Source organism: Periplaneta americana, chromosome 17 (genome assembly GCF_040183065.1).
Source record: "Periplaneta americana isolate PAMFEO1 chromosome 17, P.americana_PAMFEO1_priV1, whole genome shotgun sequence".
NCBI lineage: Eukaryota > Metazoa > Arthropoda > Insecta > Blattodea > Blattidae > Periplaneta > Periplaneta americana.
Genome location: NC_091133.1, coordinates 104,322,378 through 104,339,077, shown reverse-complemented (window position 1 = coordinate 104,339,077; position 16,700 = coordinate 104,322,378). Strand labels below are relative to the sequence as shown.

The 16,700-nt window shown below is 38.3% G+C and overlaps 1 protein-coding gene across 1 annotated transcript in view; it reads right to left on the bottom strand.

Annotated features, from left to right (window-relative positions):
- The window catches only part of kon (chondroitin sulfate proteoglycan 4-like protein), a 142,051-nt gene that overhangs the window by 20,306 nt on the left and 105,045 nt on the right, over positions 1-16,700 (bottom strand). The window contains exons 12-17 of the mRNA XM_069816209.1: positions 15,592-15,936; positions 12,104-12,253; positions 9,025-9,428; positions 4,839-4,992; positions 2,186-2,447; positions 459-709 (exon numbers count right to left, since the gene is read on the bottom strand). Of these exons, the coding sequence (XP_069672310.1) occupies positions 459-709; positions 2,186-2,447; positions 4,839-4,992; positions 9,025-9,428; positions 12,104-12,253; positions 15,592-15,936 (1,566 nt within the window). The remainder of the gene's footprint in view (positions 1-458; positions 710-2,185; positions 2,448-4,838; positions 4,993-9,024; positions 9,429-12,103; positions 12,254-15,591; positions 15,937-16,700) is intronic.

Here is a 16,700-nt window from a genome sequence, read left to right as displayed (position 1 = left end):
ATTGTTATTAAATTTTAATTGTTTATTTTACAAACGTAGGGACTAATATCAAAATTCTGTTACAGACAGTTTGTAGAACATGCTCTTGCAAATACATTGCAAAAAACTGTTTGAATCTCTTTAAAATCGGTTTAGATATATCGGTTTTAATGCAATCCTGCATTGGGTATATTTTTTTCAAATTTGGGCCCCCAAATAATTTTTTTTTCAAAATATTTTTATTTGGTTGAGTTGCCACAGCTACATAGACAAAATTAACATTTTACACCAAATAGGAATAAAGTTTAAAAAATACCATCCTCTCCCCTTAAGTAGCTACAGAAATAAAACTGTAACAAGATTGAGAAATGCAGATATGTCCTGAACTACAGAGAACTTGGGTACTTAAACACAGGTAGGAGATTCGAAAGGAGTACAAAAAGCACAGAAAGAGGTTATCACATAGTATGAAATGGCACCTGCACGAGGCCGGCCTTGAGCTGGGATGCTGTGAACTTGAGCAAGGGAACCCCGGGCTCCCGCGGTGACTGCAAGGCGCCGGCACCGGGGGGCTCCACCACACGATACTCCGTAACTCGACCTCGGTAGTACTCGGTCAGCACTGTCAACAGGGACTCGGCCAGGGTCACGGAGTCACCTTCCATGACTCGCAGTTCTCCGCCAGAGATATACAGCCACTCAGGAACGATCAGGAATTGCACCGACAAGCCTGCCAAAATGCACATGCACAAGTACTTTCTTGGGGATATTCGCCAATAAATGTGTACATGGTCATTTATTTTAATTTCTTCTCGATTCTGCTAGCATAGATATACAAAATAAAAGTGATCTCTGCAGATTGAAGGGGACCATATAATACAGAGTGAATCAAAAGTCTGGAACCATATAAATATCTTCCATATGCTTGATTTTCGATTACTATAAGTGTTACCAGTATTTGTAAGACCAAATGGTCTACCAGTGACACATTCGATTCTAGCCCTCCGCTATCTCAAAAGCCGCCATTTTGGATGCAACTTTAAAATTTTAAATGGAAAGGGGGTCATGTAGGTACTCAAAATCATGTGAAATTAAAAAAAAAAAAGGTGCAATCCATTTTGAGATATCTCTAATCGTTTTCAAGTTATTTAAAGACAACTGTCATAATGACACAAACATTAGTTACTGCATCGACAGATATTTTGTAACATAGTACAGTACTAAGGAAGCTTTGGAAAAGGTATCTTTATGCAATTTTGGTAATTAACTTTTCCCATCATGATAGTTATTTAATTCTAAATCTCAATCAGTGGTGTACTGGCTCAAAAAATATTTCGCGACTTCGTAACTTTGAACCCGCAGATCCCCAGTTCCTTATCTAGGATCCTTCCACAAACCTTTCAATTTCATTGGTTGCGTTCCGAAACACCCGGTATACGATTCTAGAGTGAGAAAATGAACATTTAATGTCTGCAATAATAGTGAATTTCAGGTAGGCCATATTTTGATGTTGGGCTGATTCTAACAGCTTTTTACTATTATTATTATTATTATTATTATTATTATTATTATTATTATTATTGTACAATCAGTTAATATTTTAGTACTTTGATTTTTATTCTATTTGTAAATTTAATATTAATTGTATAATTATAATTGTAATTGTATTCTTAATATTGTAGTTGTAATCCCCTCATAGAGGGGAAGAGAAGGTCTCATGGCCTTATCTCTGCCAGGTTAAATAGATAAATAAATAAGTAAATAAGTAAGTAAATAAATAAATAAATAAATTAATAAATAAATTAATAAATAAGTGAGTGAATGAATGAATGAATGAATGAATAAATAAATAAATAAATAAATAAATAAATAAATAAATTAATAAATAGTAGTTACTGAGATTCTCTATTGCTGAACATGTTTGTTCAGATTATTAACCAGCTTTAGACATTCACAAACAGTTGTATTTTCCGTTTTGATAAGGCTGAAAATCACCGTCAAAGGCAGAGCACAACTATTAAAAATCAACAACTTACACGCACACGCACACTCTTAATAGAGAAGTGAAATAAACATCTTCATTTTGCCGGAATTCACGATTTGGTTTGCCGGACTTGTAGCTAGAACCTTTCATAGGATATTAAACACGAGACATAATATGAATGGGTCCTAAATTGAGAGCTAACTGTTCAGAATAACAGCTCACCTCGCAGCCAGGAGATGCCATTGGTGACGTCCACGACAAACCTGTCGCGCGTCCTGTTGGCGGCGGCCTGGATGTAGTGGAGGCGCTTGTCGTCGAGCAGGGACTGGTCGAAAAGGGTCACTGACGTGGGGCGGGTCTCCTCCGTCTCCACGCCGTCCTCCTCGCCCTCCAGCTGGTTGGACAAAACCTCCAAGTAGCCGTACAGCGGTGGCTCCACTACCAGGTATGTGATGTCAGACGCTGGGATGTGTGGATGCATCACCTGTAAGGATCGTTCAATTCATAGTAGTGTTAGTTGTAGTGGTAGTAGTAGTAGAGATGGTGGTAGTAGTAGTTAAAATTATGTTTTATTTAACGACGCTCGCAACTGCAGAGGTTATATCAGCGTCGCCGATGTGTCGGAATTTTATTCCGCAGGAGTTCTTTTACATGCCAGTAAATCTACTGTCATGAGCCTGTCGTATTTAAACATACTTAAATGCCATCGACCTGGGTCGGGATCTAAATTCTAAATTACTAGTGGCTTGTGCAGCAAATGCTGCAAACTAAGTTCATTAGACGTTCAAATAAACATTTTTCAGGTTTATTTTCAATGAAGTATACCAGACATTCTGATAGTTATTTGCTTCCATAATAATGAAAGACACTCTCTCTCGAGCCAATACTGAAGAGAATCACGCATATAAACATCTACACCACACCGCCATTAAATATATGAAAAAGAACCAACCCCACTTGATTAATAACTATAAAAATATTTTATTTTCAATAATATTATTATCTTACGTAAGTTTTACAGCTTTCAGTAACATATACTATATATACTATATAGCCGCCACTCAGTAAAATATAGAAATCAAAATCTAATTTAAGTTATTCTCTACATCTACTTATATAACCCCAAAACGTTTCACTTTCATGTCATCAATATAGCATTAATATGCATAATTAATGAAAAATAATCACATCACGGCATTAACTACAATAATATTTTATTTATAATAGTAATAATGTCATCAAACCACCTCAAGTTTTGTCGTTTTTAATATCCAATACACATCTGTACCCAGAAAATTACACACCACAGAATCGAACCTGTAAATTATTTTTATTACCGGTAAGTTAAATTTTTAATAACCAATTGAATTTGAGCTCTAAATATGTCAGCATTCTTGCAGATCATGGCCTTCGTGTAATATTATTTACTGTAATGTGTGTTTTGTTTTATTCTGAAATGCAACACGGCCGACTTGATGCTCGCTTCGCTTCTCCTGAATGCAATTAGCTAGTTCTCAAAACTGACGACAGATGGATTTTGGAAAATAGAAAAATTATGTAGGAAAATTGACATTTCACTGAAAACTACTATTTTTCCGAAAAACTTTGGGTTCCAAGCTTCAAAATGAGGGGCCATTTATTAAAATCCGTTCAGCCGTTTTCCCGTAATTTCCATTACCAGTTCAAATTATATATATAGATGTTTTATTTAACGACGCTCGCAACTGCCGAGGTTATACCAGCGTCGCCGATGTGTCGGAATTTTGTTCCGCAGGGGTTCTTTTACATGCCAGTAAATCTACTGACACGAGCCTGTCGCATTTAAGTGCACTTCAATGCCATCGACCTGGGCCGGGATCGACCCGCAACCTCGGGCACAGAAGGCCAGCGCTATACTGACTGTGTCACCCAGAGCGATGGTAGTAGTAGTAGTAGTAGTAGTAGTAGTAGTAGTAGTAGTAGTAGTAGTAGTAGTAGTGGTAACAGCACTAGTAGTGATGATGGTAATAGAAGTAGAATTGTGTTGGTAATGGTTCAATGGAAAACGTGGTAACTGGGCCACCTAGTACTACAGATTAGAAGGAAGTGTAGTGATGAACAGCGCGGGTTCATGTGCTAAGGAATGTTTTATTTGTTACCACAGTAAATTCCTGTATAGAAAAATCAGAAGTGAGAAATAATTTACTTTTATGTCACTTTTCTGTGGGTTAATTTATTTTTATGCTCGACCATGCCGAAATGTAGTAATTATACACCTGGTAGTAGTCCTTTAATGCATGTCGTTAAAGTACATCTATTCATTAAAGTTCAGGTTTTCGATTATTCTCGGATATGCAATCGAAAGACGAGGGAAACGTCACGGAGGCTGGAAATCCAATACTGTCGCAGAAGGTTATGTTCTGTTACTATAATAATTAGCGTTAATTGTAAATAATATTCAAATAAATTCAATTTGTATTCTCGTTTTTCAATTCTAAATCAATTTCCAGGTTATATATTCTCTGCATTACATCAAGGTCGATGACATTATTATTCCTCGGAAAAAATCAATACTTTCGCGTCTGCGCACATCTCACAATTCAAGAGCTATGAACAAGGTCACTTCCGATCTTCTGTCAGATACAAATAAAATGTATACTTCTGAATAATTTAAAGTCAGAAATATGGCCGAGCATAAAAAGTCGTATGAAACTTGCCTATAATGGTAATTAAGACGCTCGTATGAAAATTATGAAACTCGCTTGGGCTCGTTTCATAAACAAACATACTTGCGTCTTAATTACTATCATTATAGGCTCGTTGCATAATGTACTATTCTGTTTCCCTAGCAAACACAGTCAAGTGACTGATATGTTAATGACAAGTTACAGATCACCTTGAGGAACGAGGGTGCAATGGTAACGCTGGTGGACTCCTCGACGTGCAGTGTGCGATTGTTGGCCACGATGAGAGGTTCCCAGTACCACACCGGGAATATCCGCAAGCCGAAGGTTCCCTCTGCCGTTGTGCCTCCCGCGTCAACTCTGAACCTGTGGAGTTACAGTTAATTGGATGAAAATTCCGACCCTGAAACGTCCGATTAGTTCAGCATCTGGATCTCTAGATAATTCGTTTGTGAATTTTAATGCGAAACACTACACACGGTATTACATTGCATATCATATTTTAAAAGTCTTTTTCAGCTAACTACATTTTGAAAATGCACTTCAATGATAATTCTAAAACTACTGAATAGAATTTTATGATTTTTTTGTTGTTATTTACATATATTATACATTACTTACTAAAATAAACCAGAATCATGCCCCTGTGTTAGATTCTTTGTCTACAAAAACTTGTTACACGTATTTAAACATAAATTAAAAATATTACTTATTTACATAGAAGTCTGATTGTTGTCATTCTTATAGAGCAGTCGTGTCAACCGATGCCTATATGGGCATGCGCGCGCTTAAGAGCTCAGGAGAGCCTGAGCGATTTACAACGGAAAGGAAAGATACAGACGAAAGAGGTAGTATATGCCGCTTGGTCGAGCTATATACAGGGATGGCCAGCACCGATTCAATAGATAAAGGGAAGAGAACTTATTAAAACTGTATCCATGTTAATCTTTAGGTTTGTCTGAAAAGTATAAGTGCATTATAAGATTTTAAGTTTCAGTTTTAATGCTCATTTTTCACGAGTTTCCTTTTTATTCAAGAGCAGTATTTTCTAATCTTTTTACAGAAAAGTGAAATTTTCAGATGTGTTTATTTAATAGCCTTATAGGTACTGAAACAATATTTTCGTAAATGTAATATATCGTAAATATGTATTACTGAAGACACGTATTGGAAATTTTGAAAATATTCGCATGGAAAATGTTTGTAAGAAAATGAATTAACAAAGCAACTACTGTTACATCATAAATAAAAGATATGTGCCCATGTGTTGGTAAAAGTCAGCTCTATAGCTTCAGCAGATTTTGAGAAAATAATTTAATATCACCTTAAAAGCATAATGCGATAAGAGTTTTGTTATGTAATATTAGTAACACTCAAAACATATACCTAGGTAACTTTGCTTTGTACTATAATATTGTTTTGATTAGTTTATTGATTACTTTTATGAGGCTAAATATACCATCATTATCAATTCCAACTTATCATGTCATACTTAATCTCTTTCTTTGGGATATCACTTTTTTATGAATGATGTTTCATTCACTTAATATAGTACTATGAAATTTATGTGAATATTCCTTCTTAACTCTTTAATATTTTATTAACTGTAATATTAAGAAACTGGTCTTAGTACTTTGTTTTACAGACAATATAGATAATATCAAACAACAAATAGCCATATAAAATAACGACATAAAATTTCACGTTCTGTTCGAAGTTTGTACACCACTGTTTTCTTAATCCAACAGGCTCCTTACTCATACACACAATCCTTGCTCCTTCCATACCTAGCGCTTGATGCCCGCGCACGACGTCAAGGACAGAAAAATGCTCTTGCTTTGACATCACTGAGATAGAGATATCTTAGTTTTAAAACCAAAATAACAGAACACAGATATTTTGAAAATTTGGCTCAGTTAAGACAGAAAAATCTGGATTCTGAAAAATCGAGTAGCCGTCATTTTGGATAATTATAATGCGCATTTAAATTCATATTAGAATTTTAAAAATTATTTTATGCTCGGCCATGCCGAAATGTAGTAATTATACACCTGGTAGCAGACCTTTAATGCATGTCATTAAAGTACACCTACTCATTAAAGGTCAGGTCTTTCAGCCAATGACGACTCAGGTTACAACTGTTCAGCCAATGACAGGTCAGCTTTCTACCGTTATAAAACCGTAAGTATCGATTATTCTCGGATATGCAATCGAAAGAGAATTAGCGAAAAGTCACGGAGGCTGGAAATCCAATACTGTCGCAGAAGGTTATGTTCTGTTACTATAATAATTAGCGTTAATTGTAAATAATATTCAAATAAATTCAATTTGTCATCTCGTTTTTCAATGTCTAATTTAATTTCAATGTTATCTCTGTAGGTTCTTATGGCCTAGCAAGGGCAATGTGAACATCTGTTCCTCGGAAAAAATCAATACTTTCGCGTCTGCGCACATCTCACAACATATGGGACATTGGTCAAAGTCAGATACAAAGAAAATTAATAATATCAAGTTAGAAATATGGTCGAGCATAAAAAGTCGTATGAAACTCGCTTGCGCTCGTTTCATAAATATCCATACTCGCTTCTTAATTACCTTCATTATAGGCTCGTTGCATAATGTACTATTAACGTATTCAAGAAAGATGGGGTTTTCTGTTTATTAATTTACAACTGTGTATCAGCTATGTTAACTGAGGAGAAGAAAATATTTTATATAGTTAATTTTTCAGCGCACAAAGCTCAACCTACTACCTACAATAGTGTCGGCAATTCATGCGACAAGCCGCATCTTACGTCAAACTTATGCAGCGGCAGTTCACTAATGTATCCCTCCACACGCACTCATTCCACGTAGGACAGGCAGAGTACATACGTAATTGGCGATCAGCATGTCTGTTTCCAAGCCATTAAACGTAAAGAATGGGAAGAGAAATTCTTTTGTTGTGTACAGGAAGAAAATGTAATATGTCTGTTATGTTCTAAACTACTTAAAGGGATTCATATTACCACCATAGAGATATACTATACAAAACTCTATTGTCGCGTGCACTTTGCCATAATATTAATACTGATTAAGGAAAAAGCGTTGCCGAATATCATTTTCTGATATTATGAAATTTTAAAACTTTGCAAATAAGCCTAAATAGGGTAAAATTTCTGAGATTTAAAAATTTCCGGAAAATTCACAACAATTCAAAATACCCACTAGTTAGGTAATTTTGTGCTAGTTTTATTCTAGTGTTCGGCTCGACATATACAAGGCTTACATTTCAAAATTTCCCAGTCTAAATAACTAATTATTTAAATTGAATTCAATTCAATTTAAAAAAAAAAACACGTCAACTTAGATATTGAGGGGGAAGTTTGAAAGCAGGCTTAATTGTATTTTAGATTTCACCCCCACCCCGCTACCATCTCCACTTTGAAATTTAAAATGGCATCCCTATATTTATACTGTATACTTGGGGATTATTCCTGTGTTCGTCCATGGTCTGGAATTTAGGTTAAGTTTAGATTTAAGACCTCTCCTGGCACCACATTATCATAATCATCCTATCACATCATCGGGGTAATGTAACTCCACATTCCAGGCGCCCCAACCTCAGAAGTGGGTTACAACTAAGCCATGGCCAGGAGAGAAGACCAGAAATGTCGAAAAGACAACCTGGTGGCATTGGATAAAAAAATTATATACTTCTATATGAAAGAGCATTTCAATTGTTTATACACCTCATTCAATTGTTTTCGCAGCTTTTGTTTTGTATCGTCGCCTGGAAACCTGTATTTTTGTTATTATCAGTTGATTGTAGGATGAAAACAGCTTATTTTGTGTAATTTCCTAAATTTAATAAATAAGGATGATTTACAGTATGTTCTCTCTTGAGGGGTACCGATTTGTTTCCTTCCCTTGCGAGAGAGCGGTAGGACTCCCCACTAAATAAGCGAGCTACAGCCGATTATCATTCCGTTAAGTCGTATATGCCACGCAGTGTACAAACATAAAAATATTTGGAAGTATACCCCTTATATCCTATAAATATGAAAGTTATAAAGATAATAGGCCTACATTTTATCTATCAATGAAAAATAAAATATAATGGAATTTACGCCGGTCTCGCATCATAAGAAATGAAGGGTTCAGAGCCATAGTGGGCCAAGCGCCATTTATTAGAAACGGAGAAAACAAGAGTTAAAATTAGGGCCTAAGGGATTACCATAATGTTTAATTAAACATATAGCAAGTAAGATAAAGTATGCACATTAAAATTAAATGATACGTCAATCTTCATTAAATTATGGTATTTACTTAACTTTAACCTTCGCTTTCTGCGTTTTTAATAAATGGCGCTTGGCCCGCTATGGCTCTGAACCCTTCAAATAGTTTTAGACCACAGACCGGAAGTGATCGTTGACGGCGGTGCCGTTGTCATGGTGATAGGCGAGGTGTCCCTTCTCCAGGTCCAGCTGTGTGAAGCGCGTGGCCTCGTGCTGCAGCTGCAGGTGGCCGTGGTGGGGATCCTCCGTCACTTCGAACTCTATCTGCTCGCCCCAAAGGTTCAGGTTGGTTTCGGCGCTCAGGTTGGCAGCGGTGATGACGGCGACGCCGCCGCGCTGCACCACGAGGCCCGTGTTGTTAGCAACCGCCACGAACGGGGACGACGCCCGCACCTCCAGGACGCCGTTGGCGTAGAACTGGCCGTCCGTGATCCACAGCCCGACTTTGCCGTACTCGTCTCCTTCGTGACGGAACAGCACGCGGAAGTTGTCCAGGTCGTCCTGTGTGAACTCGAACATTGGAACCTGCGTACCATCATCATCATAAGCTTAATCGCCATTATCATTTTCACAGACATTTTGGAAAAATTATTATTAAGGAATTGGTTGGATCACTGGCTGAGAAGAAACTGCCTACTGAAGGGTACACTGGAAGGAATGGTGAACGGAAGAAGAGTTCGGGGAGAAGAAGATATCAGATGGTAGACAATATTAAGATATATAGATCATATGCGGAGACTAAGAGGAATGCAGAAAATAGGAAAGATTGGAGAATGCTGAGTTTGCAGTGAAAGACCTACCATTTGGCATAACACTATGTGTGTGCGTGCGTGCGTACATGCATGCATGTACTACAGAGTGATTTATATAGAACTGACACATTTCTTTCTTTAATTATTCCGTTGGAAATTCATTCAATGACCCTATTTTAGCACCAAATTAAGCAAAATGTTCTGGAGTTTCGAATCCTTGTCACTAGATGCGTAGATGTTTATGTTTTATTCCTATTGTTGGCAGCACTAGATGCGCAGATGTTTATGTTTTATTCCTATTGTTGGTAGCTGTTTTCGACATTTTGTGTCAACGTGAAAATGCAGTACACATTAAATCAACGACTCTTCCTTGTGAAGCAATACTGGATTACGAATTCAATTACAGCTACTCAAAGGGCATACCAGAGAGAATTTGGTGTTCGCAATCCTCCCAAAAGAAACACAATACTGGGACTGGTAAACAAATTGAAAACAACTGGATCTCTGGTGAGTGAAAAGGGCAAGCATCGTTCATCTAGGCTTCCCACGGTTGTTGTTGGCGTAAGAGCACGACTGGAGTAGTCACCCAAAAAATCATTAAGACGTTTGTCGCAGGAGACAGGGTACACCTATACAATGTGTCAGAGAGCTGCGAAAAGTGCAGGCCTAAAACCAAGTTTCTTTGACGACCGAATAATTTCCAGGAACCTGTGGCCACCGAAATCTCCGGACTTCTTTCTATGGGGTTACTTAAAAGACAGGGTTTACGCCACACGTCCCCAGACATTGGACGATCTGAAGCACAACATCACACAGGAGATTCAAGCTATTGACAACAGAGTCCTCCAACGAGTGGCCAGTAACATGGAACGACGTGTTGAGTTGTGCCTTATGCAGGATGGAGGACATTTTCAACATTTGCTATAGAGGTAAATAATCTCCCAAAATTCCTCTACATTTTAGGTATAATAAGTTGTCGCTAGCACAATTCGTTTTGAAACAATTAATGAAAGAAATGTGTCAGTTACATATAAATCACCCTGTATATATGTACCATAATTACAGTCAACATCTTCGCCGTCATACCCTTATTACCATCTTTTTTTTTATCAATAATAAGATTACAATGATCAAACCTTAGGGAAGGATTTTAGTGACATAATTTTATTTGTCAAAAAGAAAGAAATAAGACCTGTAAATGTAACATAGAAATGCCTTAAAATAAATATAGAAATTCTTAAAAAAAACAAGACTGCAAAACAGGCAACATATTTGCAACCAAGATCTCTTCATGTGATACCTCTATCCAGTGCCTTTGCTTCAGTAAGGTCTCATTTTATAAACCTATGGATCAACAATTGGCTCCTTCTGACAAAGGAAAAATTTTACAGTCCGTTCAAAAGAAACCAAATGACCTGGAAATGTACAAAAACTTGCCCAGACATGTTCGAACACTTTTAACAAGAGCTAGAACAGGTCACATTGGCACACAATTGTACCTACACCGATTTCACATTTCTGATAATCCTACTTGTCTGTGGCGTAATAATCATGATGAAGATCTGGAACACATTCTTCTATACTGTCCATCCATAAGCCATAAAAGAAGTAAATTAAAATCATCAGTACCAGTTGCAGAAGAGACAGCCCTGCAGTATATATTGACTAACGGTTAGCACGTCTAGCCGCGAAACCAGGTGGCCCGGGTTCGATTCCCGGTCGGGACAAGTTACCTGGTTGAGGTTTTTTCCGGGATTTTCCCTCAACCCAATATGAGCAAATGCTGGGTAATTTACCGTGTTGGACCCGACTCATTTCACCGGCATTATCACCTTCATATCACTCAGATAAAACGTCGTAAAATAACCCACTGAAATAATAAAAAAAAAAAAAAAATAAAACCCCAGCTCTGGCTACTAGCAACAGGCATCTATAATGAACACCGTTCAAAATACCCCTCATTTCTCATGAAAAACAAAAACTGAAAAGACTACAGTGGGGTTTATGTTGTCAGCAAACAGCTGGATACATTAAGAAGATTGATTGATTGATTAAAAAAACAGGAAAAATACATATTACTTATTGTGGGTGATGTATAAATGCTGGGGGGAAATTTAATGCATAAATCCGTACATAAGTCTCAAGTTCCATGTAACAATAAATTAAAACACATAACATCTCATAATTATGATTCAAGACGGAAAAACTCGGTGTCTTGAAATTGATCTTTTTGTGCATTCGTGAAGATATGAATTTCATGCTTATTGTACTGCCCGGCTAAGCCGGCCCCACCATCTGCCCACACTAGACAAACCCCCCGAGGTATCCAATCTGTATAAACATACGCCTGGTGGTGATGTGCCGTTCCTTACTAAGCTAACGACGGAGATACCGAGCATTAAGTATTTCTTAAACGACTAACTTCACATTAAGTGTATGCATACGTACCGTGGGATCGGTAGCCTGGTAGATTCCTCCGTTGGGGATACCGCGGCGGGTGTACACGATGTCGGTAGGCTGCGTATCGATGTCGGCGTCAGAGTATCGTAAGTCACGCCCCGTCAAGAGCCGCTCACCTCCTGTCACGATCTGGAACACCTGAGGAGCACAGAGTTCTGGACGTGTTACTACATCTTTAAAGTCTAAGTTACACCACGATAAGCATAAGTTAAACAATTCCTGAACCAACAATTTACTTTGGAAAACGTATTATATGTCTTTCACGTGTGAAATTTTATGTTGCCTTGTTAACATGTTTCGGCCTGCTATTGGCCATTATCAGAACTGGTTGTTGTTGGTCTTGGCGCCTTTTGTTTTGTTTTCTGTGGGGGCGTGTTTGTGTAGTGTAATGTGGAGTCAACAAAACAAAAGGCGCCAAGACCAAAAACAAGTTCTGATGATGACCAAAACATGTTAACAAGGTAACATAAAATTTAACACGTGAAAGATATACAGGGTGTTTAAAAAATTTCAGACATGTATTCCCCATATGTAGACAATACAAAACGTTCATTACAACATGTGTCCGGAAATACTTGGTTTCCGAGTTATGGCCTTCAAAACAGTGATATTCACCGGAACGTTTTTCTTCCCGCAGGTAGGTGTCGTGACAGAAGATATAAACAGAGGACACTCTGACAGTTAATTCCGAGACGAAGGATACATTGAGTGTTGTGTTTGGCGTCGTACTGTGCGACATGTACTCAAATCAGGTGGCAGAAGTGCACTTCATGTACGGTAAGGCGGACGGCAATGCTGCGCTGGCTCATCGTTCGTACCAGGAGAAGTACCCTGATCGACGGATAGGTAGAGGTGGCCCAATTGCTTGGCCTCCACGCTCACCTGATTTGAACCCTATCGATTTCTATTTGTGGGGCTATTTAAAATCATTGGTGTATTCGTCTCCGGTGCCTGACATGGAATCCCTTCGGAATCGAATTGTGGCAGATTGTGAGGAAATACGCAATACTCCTGGAATTTGGGATCGTGTTCGCAGGGCCATGAGACATCGATATGAGGCCTGTATTCAAGCAGGAGGTGGACATTTTGAACATCTGCTGTAAAGGCAACTAACTGCGGAAAGAAAACCTTTCCGGTGAATATCGCTGTTTTGAAGGCCATAACTCGGAAACCAAACATTTTAGGACATATGTTGTAATGAACTTTTTGTATTGCCTAAATATGGGGAATACATACCTGAAATTATGCCCTCTATTTTTGAAACACTCTGTATAATACGTTTTCCAAAGCGATATAATGTTAAACGTTGTGTAATCAAGATGTACAATAATTTACTTTCTTATTATGTGGATAAAAACCGAAAGTTATGGCGATGGATGGCAAACACAGTGGAAGAGCGAAAATAGTGATAAATGACAATGTAATATAACAGCTAATGCCTTTAGATACCTGGGACATTAAATTTCCATATACAATAGAAATAAAGACATGGAGGTAACCTTATTAGATACAATATAATAAATGGACAAATTAAAAGGTATCTAGAAAAAAGCCAAGAGGAAGGAAGTTAAACTGGCACTATATAATATCATATCACAGAGTAGTGACTCTTGAGTACTGCAAAGGAAATTCTTAATAGAAAAAGGAGCATCTTCTGCGGACCTCTGGAAAAAGAACTAATGAAGAGACTAATGAAGTGCTTTATATGGAGTGTGGTATTGTATGGGTCAGAAACATGGACATTACGACAAAGTGAAGAGAAGCGAATAGAAGCATTTGAAATGTGGGTATGGAGAAGAATGGAGCGTGTGAAATGGACAGACAGAGTAAGAAATGAAGCTGTGTTGGAAAGAGTGGGTGAAGAAAGAATGATATTTAAACTGATCAGGAAGAGAAAAAGGAATTGGTTGGGTCATTGGCTGAGAAGAAACTGGGGAGAAGAGTTCGGAGCAGAAGAAGGTATCAGATGATAGACGACATTAAGATATATGGATCATATGCGGAGACTAAGAGGAAGGCAGAAAATAGGAAAGATTGGAGAATACTGGGTTTGCAGTGAAAGACCTGCCCAACAGAACGTACGTGTTTGCATGTGTGTGTGTGTGCAGGTAAGAGACTCTGACATAAAGAGGATTGAAACAGCAGAAATGAGATTCGTAAGATCGCTTCATCGACAGAATAAGGAGCGAAGATATACGAAGAAAGTTAGGGATACAACATACAATGGTAGAGATGATCGTAGCATACCAGAAGGATTGACGTAGTCACGTACAGTCTTAGAAGGAAGTTTTGTCGCACAGATACTTTATAAGTCCCAGAAAGGTGGCAGTGTGTATTATCATGCATGCAACGAAACAAAACTAATTTTTTATTACCTCAACTATTCGTTCTCTTGTGAACCAGGTCGCTCGTTCTCTGATCATGCGCACTGCCTCCTTTCTGGGACTGTATCTGGGCGACAAAACTTTTTTCTAAGACTGTACATAGAATTCTACCTGATCGACTACCAAGGCAAGCTTGTTTTATAAGCCTACTGGATGACGGGACAATGGGAGACCAAAAAAAAAATAAAAAAGATGAACACAACAATTTCAATGATATTAGGTTTCATAACGGGAAATAACCCACTCCTTGAGAAGATAGAAGACGATTATTATGTGGACTATTACTCTTTTACTACGTCATACTGCTTTTGACCAATAAAACGGTACTAAAGGACATCTTTCAACCAATCATAGCTGCTTATCTCACAATTTTATCGCTTCCCTAGCATTTGTTTCTTTTTATCACTACCCTAGCATTTGTTTCTTTGTTTGCCAACATTTAAAACTGCAAATTCTTTACGATACTATAAAACATGCTTTGCGATCGTCATCTGTTTATAGCATAGACAGTCAACTGAAAATGGCGGCTCCGTTCGAACGTTTTGGTGAAGCTAACATTAGTGAAATAAAATTTCAGCAAGTCAGTTAATATTTTATTGTATTAGAGTACTTTATTTCTTCTAATCTTTATATAAAAAAGAAGGTAAAGGTATCCCCCGTAACACGCCATGAAGGCACTTGGGGGGGGCATGGAGGTAGAGCCCCATGCTTTCCATGACCTCGGCACTAGAATGAGGTGGTGTGGTCGGCACCACGCTCCGACCGCCTTTTACCCCCGGAAAAGACCCGGTACTCAATTTTATAGGAGGCTGAGTGAACCTCGGGGCCATTCTGGAAGTTTGGCAACGAGAAAAATCCCGTCACCACTCGGGATCGAACCCTAGACCATCCAGTCCGTAGCCAGCTGCTCTACCAACTGAGCTACCCGGCTGCCCTAATCTTTATATACCTTCTTCTAATCGTGTAATAGTCAATTAAATCCCACTCGAGTTTTGATTTTCTCTAGATAAATCAAAGCCTCTAGTGAGATTACTATTGATAAAAGAAAGAGTTACGATGCTGCAAAAATTCGATTTTGATATTGATGCTCACCTTATCAACGGCGCGCATAGGTGTGTTGTCGTTCTTCAGCAGCACGTCCACGTGAAACACTCCCACGTACTGGAAGTCCTCTTCCTCTGAAGACAGTGCCACAAAGTGGAAGCTGTCGCGTCTGCTCTCAGAGTCGTCATGCACGTAGAAGACACGCTCCGTCATGAGCTCGCGTGACGAGAAGTAGAGCGTGCCGCGACGTAGCACGGTGACGAGCCCCACGTCCATCACGTCCAGGCGGCCGTGGTGCGGGCCGTGCGTCACGTTGTACATCAACTCCGTGATGCCATTCGTGGCGAGGTCCAGGTGCGTGCGCAACACCGGCTGCCTACCTCCCTCCACCACCTGCAAACCATTTCATCGTTAATTTAATATGAATCAATAATTAGAAAGGAATTCCAATCTAATCTAAAATGAAGTGAAGTATACAACTTTTCCTTGAGCCACAGTTACGTCACATTATGTAAAATGGATGTAACAACGAGTACACATTTTTTTCTCATATATATATTTTTTTTTTTTGCTTATTTCGTTGCAATTAAAGTATTCTATGTTGCGAATGATATTGGAGGAAGGGAAGGGGCTATGGAATAATAAGGTGATCACCAGAAAATCATCAATATTTGGTTTTTCCATCTCGTTTATGTTGCGTACGCTCTGGAAACAATGGTCTTAAACAAAAGAGGAAAATATATTTTGTAGCTGGAAGAAATTGTTTCAGGTATGTATTATATATATATATATATATATATATATATATATATATATTTTTTATCCAATGCCACCAGGTTGTCTTTTTCGACATTTCTGGTCTTCTCTCCTGGCCGTGGCTTAGTTGTAACCCACTTCTGAGGTTGGGGCGTCTGGAAGGCGGAGTTACATTACCCCGATGATGTGATAGGATGATTATGATAATGTGGTGCCAGGAGAGGTCTTAAATCTAAACTTAACCTAAATTCCAGACCATAATCTCCTTTAAGGAAAAATTCCTGTGCTCTAACCGGGAATCGAACCCGGGACCTCATGAACTATAGCCAGAAGCTCTGACCACTAGACCATGAGGCTGGCCGGTATGTATTATATAAATTATATAATAAATACAGCGAAAC